The following is a 13,880-nucleotide window of genomic DNA, read 5'->3' on the forward strand; positions in this document are numbered from 1 at the left end:
CTTAAAGAGATCAACAGCCAGGATATTAAATTATATCTTTCAAGTAACCCAATATCTTCAATTATTTCAATCTTAACTCAGAGGCAAAAACATTAATCAAAAAAAATCACATTTAAAGCATTTATTTTGAAAAATAAAATACAAAAGATCATTGAATTGTAATTGTACATGTAATTTATCAACTTCTTTAAATAAAAAGATATTTAACAATTTCCACGTCAATAAGACAAATAACTGTTCCACCAAAAATCCTTAGGACAAGCACAGACCACTTCTGAAAGTTTCATACATTTAAAACCAAACTGCTAAAGGGAAAAAAAAAAAAAAAAGACCTTTGAAGACTGAGGTTTGGAATTCTGAAGACAGAATAGCAATTTCAGAGACAGGCATTGTGTTGCAGTTTTTAAAACCTTAAAAATAGTTGTGTAAGTGTAATACAGTTCTACAATAACATCAGTGATTTTTCTTTTTTTTTTTTTTTTAATAAACAGGTTTACATGCGCTCACAACAACAAAATCTTGACCAAAAAGAAAAGAGCATGAAAGAAATGGGGGAGAAAATCCTGAAAAAAGCAGGCCATGAGCAGTACATCTCACTGATTTCAGTGGGACAGTCCTTATAACATCACTTCCATTGAAAAGGCAGCAGTCTTTTTCTAAAGAGAAAGGAAAATAGTTACATTTGAGCATTCAATGTAGCATTGTTTTTATCCTTTATAACATCTTGCATTTACAAAAATACTGCATAATTACGAGCAACCACTGCCATCTCAGTGTGTGAAAAGTTGCTGTCAAGACTATCAACTTCAGAATGAATGTCTGCACTTAATCTTTGGAAAACACTTATATCCATTATTTCTAATTGGTATGATGCTTTTGGCTATATTTAGGGCTATAGAGAAACCCATATGCATGACCACACATTGAAAACTATGTTGGATATATTTATGTGGCATGACGATTTTGGCTACAGAAAAATGCATCCAGGTTAAGTATTTTTTGATAATATATGGTTGACAAGTAAAGATTGTGGATTAATGCAGTAAAAATCCTGCAACAATCACTAGATAACTAGCCGAGAATTTACTGGGTTCCCTGAACAATCTTGCCATTGTTATTTCAACAGCTAAAATATTGACTATGAGACACACAAAAAGCAAATGATACAAGTCAGTCTATGTTTAGCTTTTTCCTCTATCTAAAAGGGCAAACGATTAAAAAAGAGGACATGAAAATTCATCCTTATAGTATTTTGTTAAAATGGTGACCTGAATCTGTTGTGCAAGTATGTTATAGTACTGCACAGATTCTAAAATGAACAAGAAACCCTGCTGAAGAATGTCTGAATGAACAGTGGTTCAGTTTTATGTACTCCTTTCAACGTCAGGCTCCAATGTAGTGCTGACAATCCAATAGCATAGCAAACACTGCAAACTGTAATGAGCCACATAGAACTGCACAGTGACTCTTAAACCATATAAACTATGATTTGTACATCTTACTGAGCACTTACCTCAATGCGATTTTTACAGATTTTGAACCAAGATCAGATCTTCATACTTTTCTTACCCAGAATCTTGCATGGATTTACGTTAGTTTAAAAAGATCACCTTAACTAATGTGTTATGCGTGTGTTTCTATTACCTTCTGTGCAAGAAAGATCCATTTTGTCTTCTATTCCATAGGCTCAGTCTGTTAAGTAAATAATTAAAATAAAATTAGCAATTTAACATTAGGGCAAAAGGTAGCAGCAGCAGCACCCATGCACCATTTAGCTGCTTGGTTATGTTAATTTTATCTTTAGTATACTTTACTAAAGAATACTTTATCAGAGTAATTTTTACCTCCAGCTCCAGTGTTTATAGTTTAAGAAACATTCTTTATTTCACAAAGCTTTGTTTTGCTTTTTGGAATAAATCTGCTGAGAATTAGGTAAATATTGTAGTCCTACTAAGCTAATTGTATAAATTCAGCTCTGAAATTTAGGGGAGTACAATTTGGTAACCTCCCCTGTCATATGACACCTGCTAGAAATACTGGACCACGTTCTTTTGACATATCACAAGTAACTGGAAAATACAAAACATAATTTAACTAATGGACATTGTGGGCAGATCAGGGATAATTTATCTGGCTAGCACACCATCATTACACAATGTGCTAAGTTTTAACGACAGCTCATCTCCTTGCATTTTCCAGAAATCTTTATCAGCAATGTTTAATCTCCTTTTGTTCTGACACACCCTATGCTTGCAGCCATATATGCATATATTTGTCTGTTACATTATAGATAATCTCGAAATAAACACAGTCATTGCATTTGAAAGCATTATGAAATAACTGCAGCACACTTCCTCGATACAATTAGCTAACAATAACTTTTAAGCAGCACACATTTAAATAGTTTTCTTGCCGTTAAGCTGCATAGACATTTTGGCCAGCAGTGAACAATGCTGTGAGCAACAGCACATTTAGCTGCGTGGTGCCAGATTCTTAATGGTTTCTATTAGCTGAGCACAACTTGCAAAGCATGAGCACTAACTGTTTGAAGGGTGAGAGCACGCAAACATCCAGTAAGAGCGCGAAGCCCACATTAGAGATCACACAAAGGTTTATCAGAAAGATTTGGTGTCCACAGCAAAAAGTTATATTCTGAAAACATGAAACAGACACTACGGCTATTCAACTTTACTGATCCATGTTCATTTTATCTTGCCACGAGACTTCCTTTCTACTGTCTTCTTTGGCTGGAACAAAAGAAACCAGTTTTCCTTTTTAATAAACTAATTTTCATTTGAATGGATGGAATAAGTCAAAAAGCTTCGTCTGTGAGCGGTGGGTTCTACTGTGTATTTTTGAATCTCTACATCTAACAAAAAGCCACACTCAAGGAGCCTTTTCCTAATATTTGGGAACCAAAGTCAAGAAAACTTGCACCCACGAGTTTTTTGTTTGTTTTAAGTAAAGACACTGCAAATTATTTAACTTCTGATAGGTTACTTACGTTTATGTTTTCAGTAAACTTCTGTACTGGTTGTATGATTAAAGACGGGAATTATGTAGAAACAAAGTAACACAAGCACTGTAAATAACTCGTCTGCTTTTAGTCATTGTACAGGATTTTTAGAAACTAGGAGAAAAGCATGGAATCTTTTCCTCTTTTGCTTAAAATACTTGCACGTTTGGCTACAGTCATGCTGTAAGTTACCATTTCAGTATACTGCTCTGCCCACTAACTCTTTTATTTTTAGACAACTATGCTAAAGTACTGCCCCCCGAATAGCCTGCATAAAGATCACACGTGATCAAAATGAGATACCCCTCTCCTGCCCAAAACAGAACTGCTGAACAGAACAACACATAAGCAAAGTATGGTGCTGGCCTCCAGCCCTTGGAGAAGGGGAGTAAGGCCTTGCAGGAGGCTGAAGGAAGCTCTATGATCAGGACTTTTTAAAAAACTCAAAATACCAGCAACAACAAAAGTCACGGGTGAGCCAAAAGGCTTGCCCGTGCACAGCTCCTATGGAGGTTTTTGGGAAATAAAGGTGCCTCTTGTTCTCTTAAGTTGCGGAGGTAAAATAAAGTTCTGGAGGCAAAGAGCCCCTAAAACGTCTTCTCTCCCAATTCACAGAGCTATACTCCTGTACATGCAGGACAAATTGGAGGAAAAAAAAAAACAACAAATATTTTTCTACTTAGCTTTACTTGAACACACCCTGAGACAGTAACAGTGATGAGCCACTTCCTGTTTTTTCTATCAAAGCACAATGTAAAAAGCACTTTAAACATTTAGTATCAATTATACAGCCTGCAACATTGGTATTTTTGTTTTGTTTGTTTCACCAGATATTGTAGCATTTTTTTGCAAGTGTCTCATTGTTTCTCTCTGCTATCTATACTATACTTGCTTTAAACCTTTCAGTGCAAGACAACAAAAGGTAAAGCTTCTCTACAAATAACGAGCTTTGCAATTTGGTCTAGAAGACAAAATACAGAGTCAAATTTTCCTCCAGTTTCACAGTAGTCTTCAGTCAGCTGGGGTTTTCGGGCACCATACTACTAAAACTAGAGTTACACATGCACTCAAAAAAGCCTTGGCACAGTTGAGTGCAAGGGCAGGAGTGCTGGAGATTTAATCTTATGGACAAGCTATTCTCTTAAAATCAAGCAGAAGATCCAGTTTATGAAGAAGTGGCTTACGAAGGTTGTTTTCATACTAACTTGCTGCTACACCCACAAAAAGGAAACTAACTGAATACTGTACCTGTGGCACTTCTTTAAGAAAGTCAGGAAGCTGAAATTCACCTTTATAGACCTGGAAAAATAAAACGTGATTTAGTATTCAAAGCTAACACTCACTGTTGTTTGAAATATTATTTAAGAAAAAAAAAAAAAGACTTCTGGGTTATTGGTATACAGTAATGCTAAATCAGATCTGCCAGGGAGTCTCCTAAACTGAGTACAACCCCTTTGTAAAAGCAAGCTTCACTCACGAGGTCTGGCAGTCTGAAGCAGTTCTACAGCTTTATGCTCAGTCCCAGGCTTGCTCTTTACTCAACACAGATGGCAACATTTGAGAAAGGCATTTAATATTCCAACCGTGTTTGCATTCAAATGATACAACTCTAACTTGTATTACATTTCAAGCTTGCTCAAATCAATCATTCATTAAGTCCTACATAATTCATTCGCTATACTTTTAGAAAGATTTTCTACAGAATGATTAAATACGCTGAGGCTGAGTTGTTACAATACATACTTTTGGAGAAGTTTACAAGTAAACAAAACCGTTGCGTCATATTTCAGCACCTTCAATAAAGTAAGTTCTGCTTGTGCTTAATTACACTTTACAATTAAGAGACTCCATTTAAAGTCTTCTGAAAGAACTGCTTGTCACGATCCCATGGACTGTCAGAACGATTACCCAACAACCAACTTTCAGTTCCCAAATGTGTTTTACAGTTTAGACACTCGACAAATGTCACATAACACAAGATTTTTTTGATGCTTCAAAGTATTCATCATGTACAAAATATCATTTATGCAAACAGAAGGATCACACGTGAACAACTGATCCCACCTGACTGTGCTGTCAAAAGAAAGTCCTGTTAGCTTTGAGAAGAGTTTATGGACACAATGAAAATACAGCCAAAGTCTGGAAAAGCTTAGGTTTAAATCCTGTTAAAATGGTCAACACTCAAGGAGAGTTAGCATCTCCTACCCTGTTGTACACAAATCCATCCCTTTATTTACGTATCTAGCTGCTATAATTCTCTGCTAACAGGAAAGCTTATCCACTTGCTTCAATACTTCAAGACACAGGTGGTTTTTGTGTTTAGTTTTTGGCTTTTGTTTTTTAAACAGCAGTTTTCCGAAGTGTTTCATGTCAGACCTTGAGTCACTTAGCAGCCAAGATCAGACATTTAGCTTCTTCCCCCACAGGATGTAAGCACACATCTAAAACCTCTGGCTCTCTAGGAGAACACAAAGTTGGGTGAAGCTTAACTTTTCTTCTATTATTTTCATACCCTTCAGTCATTAATACATATTTCTGTACATGAAAAGAAAAAAAAGAAGAAAAAACACTGGTATACCTTTCAATACTAGATTACATATAAATTAATAGGTTTGTATATGAGTACAGAAGAGTTCCCCTGTGATACTCCATATTCCTACAGATGTGAACAGAAAAACAAACCCAGTAATCTCTCATTTTGGCAAAAAAGGTACAAAGCCCTTACTAGTAGGGCTGCTACAAGGTCACAGCCAACAGCTCTTGTGATTATGAATCTCTCCAGCTGTACCCTCATTACCAGCCTGACTTCATGACAGTTTGTCATTATCACCATTTCTAATCTTTCAGAGCATAATGTTATTATTGAAACAACACCGTTTGGAGAAAGAGCAAGCAATAAATATTCTCAAACATACCAAGAGCCACACCAAACAAGTGTTTCCACTATCTGACCAATTAGGAAATAAATTGGCAATGCATCATCATCATTTCTCTAGAGGATACTTCTTTAAAGCTGTTTGCTTCTACGATTAAACTGGAATACATTCCAAAGGGGGAAAATACTCTGCATTATTGATTTTTTTTTCCCTGACAAAAATAAATAGAATAGGAAGGGTTTCACCATCCTTTCTACTGAACCCAAAAGACTGAACACCCTAATGTCATGGGTTCTTGTGTGGCTATAATTGCATAGAAATCAAAACCCACAAACCTACCAAAATCCTACAAAGCCTTAGAACTGAAATGGAGCTACTCTGAAGCGCCGCCCCAAGCTGCGATGCCTGGTTTGCAAAACGCGTCAAAGGAAACGAATCAGGATCTTGAGGGACCCTTGTTAAAAATATCCATTCTCTCTGCTTCACCACGAAGAGCTGACCAGAGCACGAGGCCGTGCTCACCTCGCCAACGTGCTGCAGGCCCAGGACTGCAGCGGGGCCTGCTCAGCACCTCCTGCCTGTGGGACGCCTCTCCCCAAAACAGGCCCATGGCACCAAACCACAGGATTCATGTGGAGCGGACTAGAGCTGGCAGCTCTCGTTACTCTTTCTCTAGGCTAAACACAGCCAAACAAGCCTTCGCTAAGGCCTAGCATTAGAATAGGAATCTTTATACACACACACTTGGGTCCTTCTGATACCCCTGGTTTAGACGAAATAGCAAGGCTGACTCAAAACGACAGGCAAAGCTTTCGGGTTAGATGCAGCGAGGGGGTACTGTCATTCCCATGGTAACTTAATGAAAGCCACGCTGGTCAAAAATTCCGCATGTGGCTTCTTGGAGCCTAGCTATGTAATAAATATTTCTAAATGAAGGAGAGGATTTCATATTTTCAGCTTTCAACCAAACCATTAAAATGCAGGCTTGCATTCTGAAGAGCAGAAGTGCAAGTTACAAATCAATAATATCACCACATTAAAAACGCTACAGAAGAACCTAGGCGAGGTTCCCAGGGAAAAGCAGCATCTTTTATTAGGCAAGGGAGGATGTTGGGAGCCAGAGAGGCTTCTCATCACGTCTTCCCGTAAACCACTGCAGTCATCACCTGAACACTTTTAAAAACAATAACGCCGATGACAATGCTGTATTGTGACACCGTGTTGGGCACTCTGGAGGCCTGCTTTCCCTTCCTTCTCCTGCAATTATGATATATATGTATATAATATAAAAATAAGTATGTTTCTCTGCTCTAAAAACCTTACCAGTGTAAGGCCCTTTGTAGCAAGAGCATTTACTCCTAATAAACATCAACAGGGGCTAGTCAAGGGTATTCATCCAACAGCAATATTAAGAAAAATAATGACACTAGTGTCATAACCTGGAAAAATAAGAAAACGTTTCAGGGCATTTGATATTATATTCACATCAAACACCCCAATTTGCACACCACAATACACAAAGGCAGAATCTAACCAATGACAAACCTAGGAAACTGCATCTAGATTATGTTTAAGACACAACCGTGCTTAATTCTCATTCAAAACTGCCATTATCTAGAATTCTGGTTTTGTCAAGGTTGAGACTGCCTATAAACTGGTTTAAAGTAGTTCCAAAAATGGTGAGTGGTCCCTTATGAATGAAAGGCCAGCAATCGTCCGCAATCCAGAAATTCATAAAACAATGACTCCATCTGCAGCCAAAGGCATTAAAAGGTTTCAGATTCAAAATTCTTTTCAGACCAATTTCTAACTCTAAAACATATTATTTGGAGAGTGGCAGCACAGAGTGGCTGAAGCAGGATATTGGAATCATTTCCAGTCTAAGCAAGAATTCAGTAAAATTGAGCAGAAATGATGTTTACCATTTCTAAAAGAATTATTTTGCAAGCAGAAATGAATTTCCAAGGGGGTGGGGAATAATCTGAAGTCCATGTCAGATTGTTGTTCACTGTCGGCATTATTCAAGCTGTTCTACATACAAAATAATCCAAAAACATTCTCATAGCTAAACCAACTGCATTTTATTCTCATAAAGAGATCAGAAAGAAAAGCATCACGTCCAGTTGCCTGACAAAACCCTTGTAAATACACAAGTTTAAGAATGGAAGAATAACTCAGAGAAGCTCAACCCATAAATATACTTTAGAGACAATCAAAGCACTCATTTTCTCCCACTTTTAAGTCTAATTTAGAAAAAAAAAATCACATTTTATTTGGTCATTTCCATAGATAATGGTCTTTTTTGTCTAGAAATTAGCTTGGAAGTAAATGTACTTGGGCCTCCTGGATTTTCAAAACATCAAAGTTCCAGCGTACAAAGCAATCAATGTTTAATTATCCAAAAATAAATAAATAAAATAAAACCAGAACAAAGCTCCCTTCTAGAAACCATCCCTTATTGCACATTACATGGAGGTAGCCTCACTTTCCTTAATTTTTAAGGCAGCTTACAAGGCTTACACAATTCTTTACCTCTTTGTTAGAACTGCCAGCAAAGAAGACTGTCCAAGATGTAAATATTTATCCAGTAAAATAACACAGAAAGCAAGACTTTAAGCCACGGAATATCTGCCAAGAGGCAGTTTGCAACCCTACTTAATTGTCTGTCTTGTTAATAACTATATATCTTACTAGCTCTATATATGCATAGATGGTAACGAATAAAAAGAAGTTCGTCACTCCTGTGACAAACAATGCAGTTGGGAACCCCCAGGTTGGAAAAAATACCCACTAAACACAGTATTGAACAAATTTACTTGATAAAGTCTGTGATGCTGGTAGTCATAAGACGGATGAAATAAAAAATTTGTTTATTTTTCTGAGTATCAGAGACTGCCCCAAAAGCCAAATGCCTTTATACTTAACTTCTGTTAACCAGCATAACTTTTTATTTTTTCCCCCCAAGGCTACTCAAGCAGCTGGCATCACAGTATACCTCTACACTTACACATCTTTGACAGCACAAGTAATTACTCTCATGCAGTGGTATAGACTCGCTTCACACCCTTTAATCATAGATAGTTTCTTTCTATCTTCAAAACCCCAGACACAGAGTCCTGAAATCAAGATCGTCACGGACATCTCGACATTTAACAGCAGGAGACATTTCCTCACAATTTAATATGGGTACAAAACAGAAGTCATCAATAGAAGTCTGTTTTTTCCTCTGGATGTTACTGCAGAAAAAAGCATCAACAGAACATAAAACAGAGAGAGATAACAGCTTTCGGATGTGATTAGAGAAACCCACACATATTTGAAGAGTCATGATGAAAACCATAGCTTTTTCTATAGTTTTGTACGTTTCCGTCTCTCGATCTCTCCAGGGCAAGGATCTTAACTTCATGAAGAAGTTAAAAGAAATGACTGGAATATGTATTCCTAGCATACAAACTCATTTAGTGGGGAGTGTGTGCCAAAGAAAATCTGATGTAATACGTTACAGATGTGAAAGGAAAGCACTTAGCCAACCATAACATAACAATAAGCCAGTTTCTACTGGGCATAAGTCAGAATCTTGCAGTTGCGAATTGTTCTCTGGCTTTTGGAGTGTTCTGTTAAACTGCTGACATACGCTTTTACACAAACTCATGATATTGATAAGGACATGAGATACTCTTCCAGTGTGGAGTGGATCTACTTTGGTATTTCATCATACAGTGAGTTGGCTATCGGTTCAGACAACTTAAATTATTTGCATTTTCTGCTTCATTTGCATATGAAAACTCATTCTAGTTACAGTGTTTTCCTTTATGCTCAGGATGTAGAATGTTAAATTCCAGGAAAAAAGTCAGTTTTGTACCTATAAGGAATGGACCCTTGCAGTCATTACATACTTACAAGAAACATACAAGACAGCAAAATCCTGCAGTCACTGAATAACTAAAAATTATTAAAGATTGCCTCTTGACGTGAAGCCACGTGCACAGATATGCTGAATAGTGCAACACTAGTCAGACCTCGATCTCTGCTCTGCGTTCCTTCTTACAAGGAGACAAGAAGAAGTGTCAGAAAGGATAATACTGTCAGGCCTAACATAAAGCAGATAAACAGAAAGTAATGGCTCTGTTATTGAGAACAGCAGAAAAATCTGTTATATTTGTATTAGACTTGTACTCCACCAGTGCAGATTCTATCAGAGATGTCTTAATCCATAACACCACGCTGCACTTGGAGACAAACACAAAAAAAGAGATGGAGTTCGCTTCAGGCTCTCTTACTTCCTAAAACAAAACCAGAACTAACAAGACAAACAAAGTATAAACACTCGGTTTGGTGCTCTGCTACAGGAGCATGGAAAACCAGCCTAACCATTGTGGTGTCCTAGACGAGTAACATTTAAGTGAAAAAAACAAAATTCAGCAGAGACCGTTATTTTCCTTGCATTATCTACAAGCACAGATTTTATTCTTCAAGCATTGTCCTTTAGATAGTGAAAATCACCATTTTATTTCCAGACTGACGGAAAAAAATATATTTAAACCTGTACATATGTAAGTCACCAGCAGGGGGACAGAAGACAAAAACAGAAAAACATGAACAGGATTTAACTGCACAGAAGACTTAGGGGAAATTAACATTTTGCACCCTGCTAGCCATTTCCTTCCATTTTCTCCAGTGCCAGCCTTCTCTTGTTTTAGACACCCTTACACTTTGGTTCTTACTTTAGTGACTAAGAGCAGCTTTGAAATTCCCAACTAGTATTTTCACCGTTGAGCATTAACCTAATTTATAGTCTTTCCAAGAAGTGATTGATTTTGCTCAGAGCAGTTACTACAGCTGGTGCAGTAGAGTATAAATGCAGTAATGCAAGCAGAATTTGCACAACTTTACAGAATAAAGACATCTCGCAGCTTAAGTTTTGAATCTTTTAAAATTATCTTCCACAACTGGACAATACACAAGCTCCTAGCCATAAAACCCTGAACTGAAAGCATTCAAGAGGCTTTCTAGCTGTGAGTTTATTTTGCATCTTGACTAATTTTTGTGTTTTTTATTCCAATTATCTTTATGTTTTTGTATGCAAGGTATGAAAACGCTCCTAATCACACAAAACAAGCACTCCCTGTAACAATGCAAGAACCAAGCATTGCTTTTTTTGACGTATCCGATAGCAATGAACTAGATCACACCGTGCTGTTCCATCTTTAGGTGGAGCCAGAATCAACCCTGCCAGTAATTTCAGTGGTGCTGGGCTTCCACCCTGTTGTCACAACTTACACAAACAAGCCTGAGCCAGCATTACATACCCCCCCAGCACAGAACAACTCCTTCCCCATCTCCAAAAACAAACCCCAAAACACCGGTCCTGCCCCCATAACACCGCTTTCTGTTTGCCAGACCGGGGCAGCTTCTTCCATCCGAAGCGCTAGTTCATGCCATCCCAAACTGGCTCAGAAACAATGGCACGAGTTAAGAGAGGCAAATGTCAGAGAACTCAGCGTTAATTCAAGTTAGTCACACTAAGGGGTTACTACGCTAACACAACACAGTTCAGTTTCAGAAGTCTAAACTTCTTCTAAATCTGTTTTCAATGAATAAAATGTGAGTTCTGTACTCAGTTTAAAGTTCTCGGAGACCACAAACTACAAATATAATAGAACAGCTTCCAAACAAAGTGAAGCAATAAACAGTTGCATGCAAGATTTAGATATATTCTCATTATGTACTGAAGAAGAACTGGAAATATTTTATTTGGACAGCTTCATCTCCAACAACGCATACAGTACAAAACTCTGAAAAGCCAACCCAGGTGAAGAAATTTGAAAAGAGACAGCCAGAACAAAGCAAAAAGCAATTTACAAGTTCACCAGCTGAGAGAGAATGCAATAACACACTTGACTTGCCAAGCTCCTATTTCCCAAAGGCTGGAAAATCTAGATCAAGAAATACAATTCTTTTTGATAAACACCTTCTTCTCTTAGCTACGGTAGCAAGAAATAAATTAGCGTATATTCAAGACAAAGAAGTGGAAATCCACAGGGGGCACGTGTCTGATGGGCCAAACTGCCAAGACATCACGGGTCCCTTCCTGCTCTTCCCAACCACCTTAAACACAGCATGTTTTGAAATATCTGCCCCCCAACCCCAAATAAAATAAAATAAAAAAGCTGTGGGGGAAACTAAACAAAAAGCATTTTTCCGAACTGAGTCAGCTCCCACTGATCACCAAGCAGAATATCAGTTATTTCAAAAGCTCCTCAGTTTAAGGCCTGCATTTTGGCAGTTTCCCATGCAAGATGGCCACGAAGCCGGACACCTCGGAGGGGCTGCTGAGCCTGCTGCCCCGAAAAGGAGGCAACAGAACGAGCAGACAGGTCTGGGAGCTGGGAAGCCTCACAACTTGACACCGTAGGGGCTCAGGACACCAGTGCAATCAGTGATGGAGACGGGACCAGTGGCTGGGGCAGGGTTTGCTGGGAACCAGCTGTGGGGAAACGAAGCACAGGGAGGAATTTGGGCCATCCAAATTAAGACTCAACCCAAGGAGGGTTTCAGCCGTCGTTTGAAAAGGCTCCTTTGGGGTACATCACATTTTGAAAGACTTACGTTTCTCCCTTTTCAAACGGAATTTTCTAAGTTTTAGCCATCTTCATTCCGTTTGGCTTTTAATTTTCATCTCACTTCAGGACACCTTTTCTCCCCCATTTTATCCAAACAAACCTTATATGCCAAGGTTGTTTTGTTAAAGTACAAGTGGCTAGGGAAAATGTATGCTGGGCCCTGCAAGAACTAATAACATACTTCAAACACTGTCTTGAGACTAGGGCTGTGAGTAAAAAATACTAAAACTAAGTGACAGTCAAAATATTAACAAGCATTCCATATGTTTGCAATGTTTGGATCAGCTTTTATAGCAATAGCCTCCAGTTTTTCAACACTATTTTTAAACATTAGTAAACAAATTATGCTTCAAAGGAGATTTGTGAAAATACACTCCAGGCTTTTAAATTAGGCTTCAGTTTTTTAAGGTGTGTTTGTGGCTTTGTCTATTGCCTTAATTTCTATCTTGCATTTTGAAATCAAACAGATTTCAAGAAGCCACCCAACAGCAAGCAACTGAAATTTGTACAATTTTAACAACTCAGACTGAGTTTGTCCTGCACAGGGAGAAGAGATAATCAACGTTAAATTATTGAAATACAATATAAATTTGGATCCCAGTCACTATTTTCAGTATGTATTGGTAGGCATGTGAGGACTTTGTCTTCAAGGCTCACTGAAGAGATATTGAACACCTTTTTTTGTTTGTTTTGCAATCGGGCTGAATTGAGTGCAGAAGAGTTAGCTTGCCTGTAAGCCTTTTAGAACAATAAGTACCACAAAACCTACAAAACACTAGCCATAAGCCCTTCCAGAAAAGGGGGTAACCTCTTTCATTCTGAGCTAACAGCTATTAAAATTGTCAGTCTACCATCCTCTAATACACTGATCAAAATGCTTAATGGAAGTTTCTCAGAGAGGACTCCTAAAAAGAGAAAATACAAAATGTTTAAAGTCTACACAAAATGCAGTTTTCTTTAGTATCTAGCCCTACATTGACCAATTTTTAATATCAGAAGGTTAGTGACAGTTCCTTCACATTGTTTAGTTCAATTTTTCCAGTGATGACTTTGCTGCAGCAGCAAAAGTCACCTTCTTTTAATACAGTATACATTCTCAAATGAACAGAATTGAAAAGTTAATTATTCTTATTTCAAACAATGGTAATAAGCTTTTCAATGGATACCTCCAGGGATAAACAGTTGTATAGCCTAACTATTCAAATTCCAGCAACATTAAGCTCAGACTAAAATCCTCATGTTTAGGTTAATCAGCGCCAGACCTTCTTGCATCTTTTGTTTGTTCTACAAAGGACGGCAAAGAATTGGAAAAACTGACATTTTGGTCATCTTGGGCTATTTTCCACGGGTCACTTTTCAAATTCT

General features: G+C 37.8%; 1 protein-coding gene across 7 annotated transcripts in view; it reads right to left on the reverse strand.

Annotated features, from left to right (window-relative positions):
* Positions 1–106: 106 nt before the first annotated feature.
* TPST1 (tyrosylprotein sulfotransferase 1) overlaps positions 107–13,880 on the reverse strand; it is a 35,786-nt gene continuing 22,012 nt past the window's right edge. For 5 of the 7 annotated variants that reach the window (XR_013941256.1, XR_013941257.1, XR_013941258.1 and 2 more), the window contains exons 4-7: positions 4,265–4,315; positions 2,672–2,747; positions 1,645–1,692; positions 107–656 (exon numbers count right to left, since the gene is read on the reverse strand). Coding sequence is in view for 2 of the 7 variants with exons in the window: in XM_080563452.1 (XP_080419578.1) it covers positions 1,675–1,692; positions 4,265–4,315 (69 nt within the window). In the remaining 5 variants the exon portion in view is untranslated. The remainder of the gene's footprint in view (positions 657–1,644; positions 1,693–2,671; positions 2,748–4,264; positions 4,316–13,880) is intronic. The other 2 variants (XM_080563452.1, XM_080563451.1) reach the window with 1 other exon arrangement.

The sequence above is a fragment of the Anser brachyrhynchus genome, assembly GCF_964034855.1.
Source record: "Anser brachyrhynchus genome assembly, chromosome: 20".
NCBI lineage: Eukaryota > Metazoa > Chordata > Aves > Anseriformes > Anatidae > Anser > Anser brachyrhynchus.